We start from the raw sequence: 16,893 nt of genomic DNA, 5'->3' as shown, positions 1-16,893 counted from the left end.
TCCTAAACTTCGTGCTTGCCACTTCTAATCTTCTCTTGGCTGGGAATTAGAGGTTTATTAAAAACATTTGCAGGATGAGAGTTTGAGGGCTCCTCCCACGCATTAAAATACATGCATTTTCTGACAACCATTTTGGCTGCTCATAGGTTCTCAGGTAATACTGCTGGAAGCTGAGTTCAGGATAAGTAAGAGGCTATTGTGGTAAAGGTCCCTCTGCTAGAGGGAACTTTGGAGCGGGGATGGCATTTACTGAGTACTTTACGTGCTCCATTTGCCTTGAATATTGATATACTTTACTCCTTACTTCTTTCAGGTATTTGCTCACCTATGGCCTTATCTGTGACACCTTCCCCAACCACCCTCTATGAAATAATATTCTCCATTCCTGTCTTTCACTAGACCTCATTTGTTGCTTTATTTTTAATCATAGCATTAATCAGCTCTTGGTATACAAAGAATAGTATGTTTGTTTATTTGTCTATTGCCTGTCTCTGAGACATGAATGCTGCATTCATGAGAATGGCAGTTCCACAAAGTAGTTGGCTTATCTGTTTTGCTTAGGTACTCAATAAATATTTGTTGAACAAACACTCCAAGGGTTGTTAAATACATTAAATATCATGCCATTTTAATTTTCCCTACCCTTCAAGTCACATATTCCCAGACTTTTTATAGACAGAGAAACTGAAGTTGGTTACTCAATACTTGGAGAGCATAATGTCATGGTTAAGAGCATGGTTCCTGGAACCAGCTTGGCTGGCCTACAGCGTGGCTCAGCCACTGCCTGTCTCTATGATGTCAGGCAAGTCACTGAACCATTCTGGACATGGAGCTGCTTATCTGTAAATGGCAATAATGCTAGTACTGCTTTATCAAAGTTGTGGTGAGGGCCTTCTATCTATAAAGAGCTTAAACAGTTCAGGTCTCATAGTAGGTACTACATAAGAGTTACATAAATAAAAATTAAATCTTAGCTGAGGGTCACCTTATAACAAGCACTAACTTTCTCATTCTGATTTCTTACTCATAGAATGACTTCCTGATTGTAACCAGGCTTTCCGGTTCATCCATCTACAGAGGAAGTACAGAGGTAGCTATTCTGGCCTGTGTTGCACAGTTACATATTTCTTGTCATAAATTAATCAATCAGTGAGTTTTGGTTAATGTGCTAACAAAATCACGGTTCTGAACCAGTAAGACTGAGGCCGAAGCCCAGACAGTGTCACAAAGACACACCTCATGCAGTTGCTTGGTTAGTGACCTCCTAGCCACCTTCTCCAAACAATACCACAACTTTTTATTCAAATATCTACAACACAAGCTGAGTCACTAGGGAGAAGGAAGCACTGCCTGAGAACCCTTTTCTCTAATCAGCAGAGCATGGAGAGAGATGACAGGCAGGAGAGTTTCCAGGGAGAAGCAAATGCTTTGCCAGCCTCACAGCCCTCCCTCCGCTCCCTCCACGACTTCGGAATGGCACAGTCACTGTTTGTGGTCACAAACAACCTGCTGTCCAGGTTTCACTTGAACAGAAGGTGGAATGTTTCACCTCACAAAGAGCCTTGGCCCTCACTTGAAGGGTAGAGCCAAGTGCCGAAGCCACAAGCAGTCCACAGGCATTCGGCACTCCCTGAGGCATCTCCCTCGTGTTACCTTGCCCTGGTGATCATGTTTCATTTCCCATCCCCGCGGCAGCTCTAGCTGTTTGTTCGCGAACATGTTGAGGAATCCCACAAGGTCCCGGTTATGCTGGTAGCGTTCAAAGTGGTGGGTGTCCCGCCGGACTTTGGTGATCATGTGCTTCAAACACGTGTTGTTTGTAAACATGCGGTAGGCACTCTAAAGAAAAGAATGGAGAACCCATGTTAACCCATTTGTGACATGCAGAAGCACCAGAAATACTACACATGGGTATGGCTACTCTTCCAATAAGTAATGAAATGCATATATAGGCTTCGACAGAATTCTAGACCCATGTATGGAAACAGCAGACAGAGCAAAATATCTTGAACAAAAGAAAACATAAAGACCACAGAAGGTAAGGCAGTCTCCACAGCTGGTGTCTAGGTCTCTTCTTTTAAATTTTTATTTGTATTTGAAGTTCTGGGGTACATGTACAAGATGCGCAGGTTTGTTAAATAGGTAAATGTGTGCCATGGTGGTTTGCTGTACCTATCAACCCATCACCCAGGTATCAAGCCCAGCATGCATTAGCTATTTTTTCCTAATGCTCTCCCTCCCCCAACCCCACTCCCCAACAGGTCCCAGTGTGTGTGATGTTCCCCTCCCTGTGTCCATGTGTTCTCATTGTTCAGCTCCCACTTATAAGTGAGAACATGTGGTGTTTGGTTTTCTGTTCCTGCATTAGTTTGCTGAGGATAATGGTTTCCAGTTCCATCCACGTTCCTGCAAAGGACATCATCTCATTCCTTTTCATGGCTGCATAGCATTCCATGGTGCATGTTGTATACATACTACATTTTCTTTATCTAGTCTATCATTGATGGATATTTGGGTTGATTCCATGTCTTTGCTATTGTAAATGATGCTGCAACGAACATATATGTGCAGGTATCTTTGTAATAGAGTGATTTATATTCCTTTGGGTCAATACCCAGTAATGGGATTGCTGGGTCAAATGATATTTCTGGTTCTAAATCTTCAAGGAATTGCCACACTGTCTTCCACAATGGTGTAACTAATTTACTAAAGAACAAGCATGTTGTGGAGTCTCACTACACATGGGCCATTAAATCCTGAAGCTGGTTTTAGGAAAGAAACACACAGTCAAAATTACACGACACTGGAGATGAATATGCCACCTTACAGAGAGCCCTGACATAGCCAGTTTCTCCCCCAGTATTGGACTAGGTTATTGGCTCTTTGAGTGAGTGTCAGATGACACAAGTAGTATATACTTTAGGGCCAAGTTGCATGGAAAAATGCTTGCCATATATTTCTATACTAGAAGGACATGCAATGGAATGAGCTGCTCTCACTGACCATCACACCCAACTGAGATCACAATAGACTGAGGTTTTAGAATCTCACCCTTCATAGAGGCATATAAGCTTGGTGAATGGAATAGCAGGCTGAGGTGCCTAGGCTGTACATCTCATTCTTTTTTCTTTTTCTCTCTTTTTCCCTGTGTATATTTGGTTGGATGTATATAAATGAAATGCAAGTTAAAAAAAACTCCACTACACCACCACACAGAAAAGCGATTGTTTTATCTAAAACCTTACAGTCTTCATTTCTATCTTTAAAGATGATTCCACAAACTGATTATAAGTCATGATTGTCCACATATGAGTCAGTCAATAAATATTTATTGCATAATACCATGCACAAAACAGCAGAAGAGGAATAACTGTATGGCAGCTGTTTCCTTGAATCATCAGAGGGAATATGATATTCATGAAACTGACCAGGCCGTGAATGATCTATCCTGGAACTGTATTCTTCTCAGATTGATTCAAAGGGCTTTGGATTCCTTTTATCTTTAGTGTCTCAGGGACACTAGACTGAGTCTGGAGGTCTTTCAGCTTTATGTGTTCTGTTATCTATTTTAGTCTACATTGTATGGGTTCTGTTATCTATTTTAGTCTAAACTTTATGGGTTCTGTTATCTATTTTAGTCTAAGACAGCCCAAGGCAAACCACAAGGACTCTAAAGTCTCTGGAAATGATTTCATTTTAATAAACATTTATTGTCTTTGCTGTGCCCAGTACTGTGGTCATTATTAGGGATCAAAAGAGGAATGAGTATGAAGACAGTCAACAGTACTCCAGTCTTTCTAGGATCCCTCAAGATGTGTCATGTCCAGGTCAAAGCATTTATTGCTGATGTGAGTCCCTCTAGAGCTTTCTTCCCTTTGACACAGCAACTGGCAATGTTTGAACAGGGATACTCCCCAGTCTGGCTCCCTGGGTCCCTGAGTGACCACAGGGACCCTGATAACCTGACTTGGAATGAGAAGTAATCCTTTGTTAGCTTAAGCCACGGAGATTTGTTGGTCGTTATTGCTGAAGTACAACTTAAACTATTCTGATTGATTCACCATCATTAAATACTTGTTCCCTATCAAAACAAATTAAAAGAAAGACGAAAGGAAGGGAGGAGGAACGGAAAAAGAAAGAAGACCACAATGAACCATCCTTGAACCTTAGTTCCTCAGTACACTTGAATATAAAGTACTTTGGAGTCATATTTCAACCGACAGTCTAAATGAGAGGAGGTTTTGATGGCTGTGAGCAGTTGTGTGGTTCAGAGCAGAGAGTACTGTCAATGTAGGCAGGCCTATGCAGGGGCTCTGGGCTATTAGAGAGCATGAGAGAACAGGAAAGTGATACCATGAAAGCAGAGAAGGAAATAACAGAAGTTGGGCAATGTCAGAAAAAAACCTAACTTCAGCTAAGTAATAGTTTTGCCTCTATTGGCTGACTGCTTTGAGTTTTAAATACAATCAGCAAGGCAACTGTTTTCTACATTTGGCTCAGTGTTGCTGATATATTTTCACATAAGTCATTGCAAGTTAGAGTCCTGAGACCACACTAGTTTGTGTAGGGATCATAGTGAGCTTTCAGGTCTAACTACCTAAGAGTAAAACAAATATTAAATCTCTTCAGGGACAAATTATTTGGGGGTAATTCTGTCAGATAAATCATTACATTAACTGTTGTTCTAAATAGGTATACCTTTTTGTCGCCTTCACTGCTCCCTCTTCTCACTAAAATAAGTAAATAGGCCACATTCTGATTTCTTATCTAGAGCACCAGAAATGCTCCTCACTTTGTTAGAAAAGAACTTCATTAGGGCAAGAAGTAGTGGCAATTAAGTTAAGAAACCCATCCCAACCTCAGGTTTGAAGTAATTCCCTGGGGCTGAATAGCTCTTTAAGCACAGAAACCTTAATGCTGGTCTTATAATTAATTATGCCCTTTCATCTTCCTCCTCTCCACTCAATGAAACATGTAATATGGTGCCAAACACATCCGATCTTTGCAAAGAGCATCTACCAAAGTAATTCAAAGCAAGAAAGATTTCTCTCAGTAACTAGTAAACAACCTTTAGATCCACAGTCTTTTCAAGTCTGAATAGTAAGTACATGACTGTTAGGGTCTACACAAAACACTTCAGCCAAACAGGAACATACTTCTAGACTGCTATGTTTCTATAAAAAAACCCACAAAACTATGTTTGAATAAGTGCATATATATGTTTATGCAAAAACTGCATGTGTATAGATATGTATATACAGTTTATATGTGTGTGTGTATATATATATAATTTATAGATCTACAGTTTGGGAAGGATATGTATACTCCATATAGAACTACAGTGCAGATTCTAGTCTCAGCTCTGTCACTCAGAGAGACAAAGAAAACTATTTAATCTCTGTCTCAATTTGCTTAACTGTAATATGGGATAATAATAACTCCCTTGCTTTCTCCATAGGCACGTGAGATTCAAATCCAGTTAGACAAAGGATGGTAAAGTAATTTGAAAAGGTCAAAATCACTTTACGAATACAGGCTATAAGTAAATAAAAATATATAGGGGATTATATCTATCACACCTGTGTTACATCATACCTGTGTTATAACAGATAAAGAGAGCGGCAAAATTGTTCACCACTTTTAGTCTTTAAAGATCTTGCGCCAGCTAAGCTTCATTAGTTATGTGCTAAGCCATGTGCTAAGCCCCATGCTAAACCCTGAGGATACAGAGATGAGCAAGGCCTGATCATTCAAAAGGATGAAGAGGGAGAATTATAGGGGGAGGTGGAAGGAAGAGATTTCACTGGAGGCAGAAAGAGTTGGAAAAACAAAGGCCACGACAGTGGTGAAAATACTGAAACACGCTGACAGAACGAGCAGAGGTAAGAATGGGAGCAGTCCAAAGACCCAAAACCACTAAACAGATAGAATTAGGTTGACAAGAGTTTAGTCTTCATGGAAGCTGATATTGACAAAGCTGTGGGTTAAGAGAAAAGAGGCATATTTATTCTCCTGGGGTTTAGTGGTTCTAACTAGGTGAGGATCCTTTTCTATGTTTGTTTGTTTGCTTGCTTATCTTATAGAAAAAGATGCAGTAAATGAATCTGATATTTTACCTGAAACAAAAGTAGATTAGAGAAGAACCCATGATACCTATTTCATAACATAGTCTCATGATAATGAACAGAATTCACCTGGGAAGCTGCTGCACGTGGACTCGAGCAGTTAAGAAGAATTGGTAATTGTTAACAGTAGACAAAGCCCCTTTAAATGATCTCTAAAGGAAACAACACTTTGTTTTCCTTTGACATAATTTAAATATTCTTTTTAGTTATTCCTTCTCAATTCCAAAAATCCCTGTTCCAAACTCCCTCCTGGTTGTTTCTCGTCTTCCTAGCAAGAAATAAACACTTGATGGTTGAGTGAATGATCAACTGAATTTCTTTTTTTTTTTTTTTTTTTTTTTTTTTTTTTTTTTTTTTTTTTTTTTTTTGAGATGGAGTCTTGCTGTGTCGCCCAGGCTGGAGTGCAGTGGCCGGATCTCAGCTCATTGCAAGCTCCGCCTCCCGGGTTTTTACGCCATTCTCCTGCCTCAGCCTCCCGAGTAGCTGGGACTACAGGCGCCCACCACCTCGCCCGGCTAGTTTTTTGTATTTTTTAGTAGAGACGGGGTTTCACCGTGTTAGCCAGGATGGTCTCGAACTCCTGACGTCGTGATCCGCCCGTCTCGGCCTCCCAAAGTGCTGGGATTACAGGCTTGAGCCACCGCGCCCGGCCTAACTGAATTTCTTGAGTGGAGTTTTGTTAAATAACACTCCTTAGAACTTAAATGTGTTTTTGTTTGGTTACATGTTTGTTTGAGGTTGTAGAAGTAAATGTCATTGCCATTTGGCAGCAGAATAAGAAAATTATATGCAAATACTCAGTTCTTACAAACTGCAATGCAAATAATAATCAATCCCCTCTCCTTTTTTTGCAGGTTTTCCTTAGTGTTATGATGACCAAATGTCCTAGATTACCTGGCCCAGTCCTAATTTCACCTAATTCTGTTCTCTTCGATAACATAGTTAAGTACATTACTGATAAATAAAATCTTTCTTTCATATTTCAGAAAGCCTTCATCAAGAATAGGCGTTCTGAATTCAGGTCTGGAAAAGCACGTCACCGAATCTACAGCAAACATCTCTCACATTCACAAGGGAGCAGATTTGAGCACTTGTATACATTATTCACTAAAAAAATTTAATATACACAAAATCAAGAAAAGTTTGCAAACAGGTATGCACAGATATGAAAACAGTCCTGTTTTATACAGTCTGTCTTCATAATATTTTTAATTTTACAGGATTTACATTGTTTTCATCTAGCTAGAGTAAAATGGAAGAGAATTTTAACATTAACAAAACTAACTACAAATGATCAATTCCTCTATTTTGCAATAGCAGGAATTCCTGAGTTTTAAGAATATACTTGTGGATTTTGGAACAGTATTTTTCTTCATTAAGTACTAAGAAACTTAAATGATAGAATTAATGTATTTTTAGAGCTCATGAAAAGCCACAGTAGTAATTATTTGGCATGTATGTTGGAAAATTATTCAATTGAATATAATGAAATATATTTATGTATGACATTAATTAGACAAATACAGGCACATGAGCTATAAAAGACATGGCACTAATAACTAAATCTTGAATTTACAAGAGAAATTGTTTGTCAGAACAATTTTGAAAGAAATCTGATCACAACCATTAGAGGGCAGTAGAATAATTCCTAAAGCAACCACAATGCAAAAAAAGAAAGAAAAAAAACCCACAAAATTTTCTTTCTCAAGTTTTACTTTAGTGTTATGACAACCATATATCTATTTAACACTTTTCTTTCCAATGAGGATTACTAGGTATTACAACTACACGTAATCTGTTTTTCATGACTTTCTTTCAACATAAACTGATACCTTCAAGTCATTAAAAAAAAAAAAAGGTTAGGAAAATTATTAAATTCATTCCTTTTGCATACTGAACATTTTCAATAATACAAACAGGGAATTCACTGAAAGAGGTGTAGATCATAAACAATTCAAGCAAAGAACCCTAGACAATAAATCTTAAAATACAGAAATCAAATAAAAGTTTATTTTGTAACAGTTTCTGTTAATCTAGGAAAAAAGAAAACATTCCAGCAAGTAATGCCCTTTAGAAAAAATTGTCTGAGTTATCTCCATTAATTCATACCTTGAGACCTCTAGCAAGACAAATCCAGCTACTTCAATAGCTCCCATATATAAGTCAGGAAAATAATACTTCCTAAACCCGCAGAATTTAAGTCTTACAGAAATGTACAAATGCACAGCATGGATCATCTTTTTAGCTAATACGAATGCAGTTCAGTAAGAGGAAGAAAAAAATTAAAACGCTTTAGAAAGAATACTTTGAAAACAAACTAGGCTATCCAGCAAAATAAATTCTAAAATCATGCTCAACTAAAGAAAAAGGAAACATGACAAAAACATGAAAACAAAATAAGTTTAAAAAAAAAAAAAAAGAAAGCCTGTAAGCTGCTTAGTATTTTCATACTGTTAAAACATGTTAGTTGTCAAAAGTCCAAGAGAGTTATAGTTGTGACAAACAAGGTAAGGGCATTTAATGCAAAATCTCTTTATCCTAGGAGTTCCCAGACTACAGGCCACAGAACAATTGTATCAGAATCACTTAAAGGGCCTAAAACAAAACAAAGCAAAATAAAAACAGACTGCTGGGACCCACTCCAGACCTACTGAACCAGAATCTCTAAGGTTTGGGTACCAAGAATATGCATTTTATTTTTTAAACTCACCAAGTTTAAAAACCACGGCCTTGGGCCGGGCACAGTGGCTCACGCCTGTAATCCCAACACTTTGGGAGGCCGAGGTGGGTGGATCACGAGGTCAGGAGATCGAGACCATCCTGGCTAACATGGTGAAATCCCCCGTCTCTACTAAAAATACAAAAAAGTAGCTGGGCGTGGTGACAGGCACCTGTGGTCCCAGCTACCCCGCAAGCCGCGACAGGAGAATGGTGTGAACCCGGGAGACGGAGCTTGCAGTGAGCTGAGATCGCGCCACTGCACTCCAGCCTGGGCGACAGCGAGATTCCATCTCAAAAAAAAAAAAAAAAAAAAATTTCCACAGTCTTATGCCACAACTCAATGACTATTAATCCAATATCTACTTGAAACACTGCAGTGATGAGGAACTTGTATGAAAGAAGGCAGCCCAAAGAGAGAAGTTAGAATTCTGTGCTTCATGATGTCATTGGTGGTTTGACGTTGACCACAGTGGGTGTATTAACACTACAGAAATCAGGAAATGCAGTATCAGGGCTTAATTTATTGTTCTGTGGGCTGTCTGGACTACACGTGGGCAACCTACAGGCCCAATGGCTACCTGTCTGTGTTTATAAAAAAAAGTTTCATTGGAACACAGCCAGGGTCATTTGTTTACATGTTGTCTTTGGGCCAAAAGCCTAAAATATTTACTCTCTGGTCCTTTATAGGAAAAGTTTACTGCCTTTTTTTCTACTTAAGGTCCAGACTTAAGAAATTAATGGAGAAAATTAAAATGCAGATGAAACTTCAAATTGTGCTGTTACATTGCAAATAGCACAAACACACATAAAATGAAGAAATGTAAGTCTAGTATGCAAAAACTATTGACAAAGGAATATGAAACTCCAACATGTCTCCCTTGTTACACTGTTGTCTTTGCTTGTTAATGCAAATGAAAACAGTCTTGTTGGAACTATACTTGTTCTTCAATTACCACTGTAGGCACCAAAATCAACAAACCATTCAGTGTCTCTTTTACTATTGTTTGTAAATTATAGATATCTATATCTATACATACATATATAGATATCTTTCTATATATATATATCTCACATGCATATATTTAAACATATACATACATGTGTGTATAAACACAACCTACATACACACAAATACGCACACACTTTTTTTCTCCAGAAAACTCATGAACACTGCCATGCAATCAGTTGCTCTTTTTTTCTTCAACTTTTAAGTTCAGGGGTATGTGTGCAGGTTGTGCAGGTTTGTTACATAGATAAACGTGTGCCATGGTGGTTTGCTGCACAGATCACCCTATCACCTAGGTATTAGGCCCAGCATCCATTAGCTATTATCCCTGATGCTCACCCTCTTCCTACCCCACCCCTGACAGGCACCACTGTGTGTTGTTCCCCGCCATGTGTCCATGGGTTCTCATCATTCAGCTCCCACTTGTAAGTGAGAACATGTGGTGTTTGGTTTTCTGTTTGTGTTTTAGTTTGCTGAGAATAATAGCTTCCAACTCCATCCATGTCCCTGGAAAGGACATGATCACATTCCTTTTTATGACTGTATAGTATTCTGTGGTGTATATGTACCACATTTTCCTTATCCAGTTTATCATTGACAGGCATTTGGGTTGATTCCAGGTCTTTGATATTGTGAATAGTGCTGCAATGAACATACATGTTCATGTGTCTTTATAATATAATAATTTATATTCCTTTAGTTACATAACCAGTAATGGGATTGCTGGGTCAAACGGTATTTTTGGTTCTAGATCTTTGGGGAATCGCCACACTGTCTTTCACAATGGTTGAACAAATTTACACTCCCACCGACAGTGTAGAAGCATTTCTTTATCTCTCTAACTTCGCCAGCATCTGTTGTGTTCTTACTTTTTCATAATGGCCATTTTGACTGGCATGAGATGACATCTCATTGTGGTTTTGATTTGCATTTCTGTAATGATCAGTGATGTTGAGCTTTTTTTCATATGTTTGTTGGCCACAAGTATGTCTCCTTTTGAGAAATGTCTATTCATATCCTCTGCCCACTTTTTAATCGGGTTGTTTTTTTCTTGTAAATTTGTTTAAGTTCTTTATAGACTCTGAATATTAGACCTCTGTCACATGGACAGACTATGAAATTTTTCTCCCACTCTGTAGGTTGTCTGTTCACTCTGATGACAGTTTCTTTTGCTGTGCAGAAGCTCTTTAGTTTAATTAGATCCCACTTGTCAATTTTTGCTTTTGTTGCAATTGCTTTTGGCACTTTTGTCATGAAATCTTTGCCTGTGCCTATGTCCTGAATAGTATTGCCTAGATTTTTTTCTAGGGTTTTTATAGCTTTCAGTTTTTTTTTTTTTTTTTTTTTTTTTTTTTTTTTTTTTTGAGACGGAGTCTCGCTCTGTCGCCCAGGCTGGAGTGCAGTGGCCGGATCTCAGCTCACTGCAAGCTCCGCCTCTCGGGTTCACGCCATTCTCCGGCCTCAGCCTCCCGAGTAGCTGGGACTACAGGCGCCCGCCACCTCGCCCGGCTAGTTTTTTGTATTTCTTAATAGAGACGGGGTTTCACCGTGTTAGCCAGGATGGTTTCGATCTCCTGACCTCGTGATCCGCCCGTCTCGGCCTCCCAAAGTGCTGGGATTACAGGCTTGAGCCACCGCGCCCGGCCAGCTTTCAGTTTTACATTTAAGTCTTTAATCCATCTTGAGTTAATTTTTGTATATAATGTAAGGAAAGGGTCCAGTTTAAATTTTCTGCATATGGCTAGCCAGTTCTCCCAGCACCATTTATTAAATAAGGAATCAATCCTTTCCCCATTGCCTGTTTTTGTCAGGTTTGTTGAAGATCAAATGGTTATAGGTGTGCAGTCTTATTTCTGACTTTTCTATTCTGTTCCATTGGTCTATGTGTCTGTTTTTGTACCAGTACCATGCTGTTCTGGTTACTAGTATAGTTGTAAGTTACTAGTATAGTTACAAGTTACTACTATAGGTGTAAGTCAGGAAGTGTGATGCCTCCGGCTTTGTTCTTGTTGTTTAGGATTGTCTTGACTCTTCAGGCTCTTTTTTGGTTCCATATGAATTTTAAAATAGTTTTTTTCTAATTCTGTGAAGAATGTCAACGGTAGTTTAATGGGAACAGCATTGAATCTATAAATTATTTTGGGTATTATGGCCATTTTCACAATATTGATTCTTCCTATCCATGGGGATGGAATGTTTTTACTTTTGTTTGTGTCTTCTCTGACTTCTTTTTGAGCAGTAGTTTGTAGTTCTCCTTGAAGAAGTCCTTCATTTCCCTTGTTAGCTGTATTCCTAGGTATTTTATTCCTTTTGTAGCAATTGTGAATGGGAGTTCATTCATGATTTGGCTCTCTGATTGCCTGTTGTTGGTGTATAGGAATGCTAGCAATTTTGCACATTGATTTCGTATTCTGAGACTGAAGTTGCTTATCAGCTTAAGGATCTTTTGGGCTGAGACTATGGGGTTTTCTAGACTTAGAATCATGTCATCTGCAAACAAAGATAATTTGATTTCCTTTCTTCCTAGTTGAATACCCTTTATTTCTTTCTCTTGCCTGATTGCCGTGGCCAGAACTTCCAATACTATGTTGAATAAGAGTGGTGACAGAGGCCATCCTTGCTTTGTGCTGGCTTTCAAGGGGAATGCTTTCAGCTTTTGCCCATTCAACATGATATTGGCTGTTGGTTTGTCATATATGGCTCTTATTACTTTGAGTTATGTTCCTTCAATACCTAGTTGATTGAGAGTTTTTAACATGAAGTGATGTTGAATTTTATCGAAGGCCTTTTCTGCATCTATTGAAATAATCATGTGGTTTCTGTCTTTAGTTCTGTTTATGTGATGAATCACATTTATTGATTTGCGTATGTTGTAAATGTACTAACCTTGCATCCTGGGGATGAAGTCAATTTGATCTTGGTGGATAACTTTTTTGATGTGCTGCTGGATTCCAGTATTTTATTGAGAATTTTTACATCGATCCTCACCAAGGATATTGGCCTGAAGTTTTCTTTTTCTGTTATATCTCTGCCAGGTTTTGGTATCAAGATGATGCTGCTCGCAGAATGAGTTAGGGAGGAGTCCCTCCTTTTCAATTTTTTGGAGTCATTTCAGTAGAAATGGTACCAGGTCTTTTTTGTATCTCTAGTAGTATTCAGCTATGAATCCATCTAATCCCAGGCTTTTTTTGGTTGATAGACCATTTATAGCTGCCTTAATTTCTGAACTCATTATTGGTCTATTCACAGATTCAATCTCATCCTGGTTCAGTCTTGGGAGGGTGTATATGTCCAGGAACTTATCTATTTCTTCTAGATTTTCTAGTTTATGTGCATAGAGGTGTTTATAGTATTCTCTGACATGGTTGTTTGTATTTCTGTGGGGTCAGTGGTAATCTGTCCCTTATCATTTCTGATTGTGTTTATTTGAGTCTTATCTCTTTTCTTCTTTATTAGTCTAGCTACAGTTGCTCCTTCTTGAAGTCTTTTTTTCTCCTATCCCGTATTCCAATCTATTAGCAAGAATGTCATCTCTGTCTTCAAAATATATCCAATATTCATCCACTTTGTCACCGTCCCTACTGCTAACTGCATTAGCCCAAGCCACTTCCATGCCTTACCATGGGACTTTTTCACTTAGTCTCCCTGATGCCAATCTTGCCCTTGAAAACCCATTCTTTGCATAACAGCTAGAAGGAAATTTTAAAACTCTACATTATCCCCATATAGAAAACTCTTTCAGAATAAAGCTCAAATGCCTTGCCAGATCATGCAAGCCCAACCTTCTGTAGCCCTGCTTGCTTCCCTGACCGTATTACGTACCACCGCAAACTCATTCCTACCCCGGAGTTTCTGCACTTCCTTGGCAAGGCAGGTTCTGTTCTCAGACATTTACCTAAGCGGCTTCTGGGCATTTTATGACAGCTTGAATGTGGCTCTACTGGAGAGGCCTTCCTGTCCACCTGATCTAAAATAGTGCCTCCTTGTGAGATTTTGAGATTAAAAAAAATAAAAATAAAATAGTGCCTCCTCCACCTCATCCCCAAGTAACTCTATCCCAGTGTGTGGTTTCAGTTGCCTCACACCACACTGCAGTACCTGCATTACCTTTTTTATTCACTAGTCTGTTATCTAGAACTGTCTTATTTACCACTCATTCCCAGAGTCTAGAATGTACCAAGCAAATTACAGGCATTTAATAAATACTGATTAAATGAAGGCATGAACAAATGAACAAAAAACAAAGGGGAGCTTGTGCCATCTGACTCCAAGTCTGAGGCTCTTCCTATTAAAGCATGATTTTTTTCTGTGTTACAGTGACAGCTTAAATGTTAGCCCATTCTGCCTTGCATGAAAGCCTGTCACCTCCTAGAATCGTCCCATACATGAGTTTAGGTTTGTGTAACCTGGCTTCTGTATCCCTTCCCAGGCTCAAATCTGACTTTCACTAGTGTCCTATGTTCTCAATACACCAGCAACACTGAATTGCTTACAATACTAATAACCCAGTTTTAGAACCTCTGCAGTAATGATCAAGACAGACTTGCAGCTTCATGAATCGATTGTTTTGCAAATGATGCTCCTTCTACCTAGAGTACTCCTGCCCATCTTGTTTCTGGGGCAAGCTCCTAATCAATCTTTAAAACTCATCTCAAATGCAAACCTGTCTATGGCTCCTTCCATGTGCCTTCCCTTTAGAGTTAATCGTCCACTCCAGCAGTGTATCTTCTATAGCCATCCATTATTGCACTTGTAATTCTGGTTATGACATTATAATTACTCTCAAGTCTGGGATGCCAGGGCCCACAGTTGCTGTCATCTCTGTATCCCTAGGTCTTAGCTCAGTGCCTAGTACATAATCATCAACAAACTTGCTAAGCTGAGTGCTCAGTAAATCTAACCCCTCTCGCATAATATACGAGGATAGGTAGCATGTTATTCGTTGCTTACTCTCCTCCCAAGTCTTCTCTGCTCCAAGCTAAATCTGTAAACCAGGAGACAATGATGAGGAAAGCCAGGCAGATGTTTATACTTGTAAAGCAAAGCTGAAGAAGGCAGAAAAATATTAACATAAATAAATATGTATTAATATATACTAATTACCTCACCACCAACTCCTGGTGATAGGATTCTGTTGACTTTTATTTTTCTCTATGATCTACTCTGTTTTTCTGAAAGTGTATGATATGTCTTGTTAAATTCAATATGTTCTCCTTCAATTCCTTTAACAAGTCCCTCATCCACATTTTCCCAGTATTATTAATTATGTATTATTCATTATTTATGTATTATTATTATTATTAATACTCAAGGTCAACTTCTTCAGTTTCTATTCTACCTATTTATCCACCAAATCTTGCCAACTCCCTGCCTGCGATTCCTCTCATGCTGAATCCTTTTTCTCTATTTTCTTATATCCTAGTCCAGGCTCCTAACAACACATGCCATGATGAATGGATTATATCCAGCTAGACTTCTATGGTCAATGTTCTCCTCATTCTAAATCACTTCATGTGCAGTTAAGATGACCTTCCTTTAATTATTATCTTCAGCAAGCCACTCCCTCAGCCCTCAGAGACTCATGGAATAATCCTTTAAATCCTCCTGTTATGGGTCTGATGTTTGTGTCCCCCAAAGTTCGTAGGTTGAAACCTAATCACCAATATAATAGTATTAGAAAGTGGGGGCAGGAAGTGACCTAACAGGTAATTAGGAATTAATACCCTTATAAAAGAAGGCTGAGAGAGAGCCCTCAGCCCATAGACCATACGAACATGGAGGGAGAAGATGGCTATCTACACACAAGGAAATGGACTGTCATCAGACACCATACCTGCTAGTGCCTCAATCTTGGCCTTCATAGCTCTAGAACCATGAGAAATAAATTTCTGTTGCTGACAGGTCACCCAGCTTACAGTGCTTTGTTACAGCAGCCCAGTGAACTCAAATGGTTTCTTTGGACTAAACGGGTTAAAGTGTTCAGTGCTCAACATAGAACTCGGAACACACTAAGTGCTCTGGAAACATTCGCCATTATCATTCCTGCTATTACTACAAAAACAAGGATCATTTTCTTTGGCCTGTTGTTTTCCTTCACACTCTTTCAGATTTGCTACTTACAGGGTTAGAATGCAGCACGGTGAAGAACTCTGGGCTGATGAGGAACTTCACGGGGGGAGACTGTAACAGCAACGTGAGCCTGGATCTGGAGGTAGAATGAGGCAGGATGTTCTCCCGTCGGAAATCTAGACAGGGTAGACCACAGAGGCTGTCAAGGAAATCTTTCTATGATGTGAAAACTATCTACTCACTTCAGTCTGTATTTTAAAAGAACCATAGGATACCTACATCATGTGCTATCATTTTAATCCCCCAATGCTTTTTTCTTTGCCGCAAATTCATACCTAAAACATGACTGTTCTTAATTACACTAAAATTCAGTTAAGTAATACTTCTAGTCACTATTAACATTTTAATGCATTCTTATGTGTTTTAAATGATCTGATTCTTTTTCCAATATCCCACAGATCAAGAAATTAAAGTAATTTATATTCTACTTGGGTTTTGTGATTTCTTTCTTAATATTAACTAAAAGTTGAGGATTAGAAGAGGTTTCTGGTGAATTCTGTTTTTTGAGTTGGATTACCATATCTTACTGAAGAGAAAAAGTTCTCCAAAAGAAAAGCCTCATCTGTTGGGAATCCTTATTTGTTTCTTTTTTGACTTTTATGAAATTACAAAAACAAAGCCCAAAGCTCTTACCTGCACTGGCTTGGTGAAAGTCAGCTTCCTCCCCTGCCCCATCGATAGCATTGGTATTTTCCTCAGGCCTCTCATTGGTCATGGTTCTGCGGATACTCTGATATCTAAAATCATGAGCCTAGAGTTACATTCCAGCAGCCTTCAAAAGATGGGACTCAACTGCTCCCCAAGAGTCTAGCATTTTTCACTATCTTCTCGGCTTCAACTATTTCCTCCTCTAACCCCCATTCCCTGGACTTCTTGGCCATCTGCTGTTTAAATTACACTGCATTAAATTTC

At 38.9% G+C, this 16,893-nt stretch overlaps 1 protein-coding gene across 1 annotated transcript in view; it reads right to left on the bottom strand.

Moving 5' to 3' along the window:
• The window catches only part of HECW2 (HECT, C2 and WW domain containing E3 ubiquitin protein ligase 2), a 391,418-nt gene that overhangs the window by 95,735 nt on the left and 278,790 nt on the right, over positions 1–16,893 (bottom strand). Inside the window, exons 12-14 of the mRNA XM_050751032.1 lie at positions 16,615–16,718; positions 15,973–16,097; positions 1,654–1,839 (exon numbers count right to left, since the gene is read on the bottom strand). Of these exons, the coding sequence (XP_050606989.1) occupies positions 1,654–1,839; positions 15,973–16,097; positions 16,615–16,718 (415 nt within the window). The remainder of the gene's footprint in view (positions 1–1,653; positions 1,840–15,972; positions 16,098–16,614; positions 16,719–16,893) is intronic.

Source organism: Macaca thibetana, chromosome 12 (assembly GCF_024542745.1).
Source record: "Macaca thibetana thibetana isolate TM-01 chromosome 12, ASM2454274v1, whole genome shotgun sequence".
NCBI lineage: Eukaryota > Metazoa > Chordata > Mammalia > Primates > Cercopithecidae > Macaca > Macaca thibetana.
The sequence above is the reverse complement of the archived record's forward strand: the minus strand, read 5'-3'. Positions and strand labels throughout refer to the sequence as shown.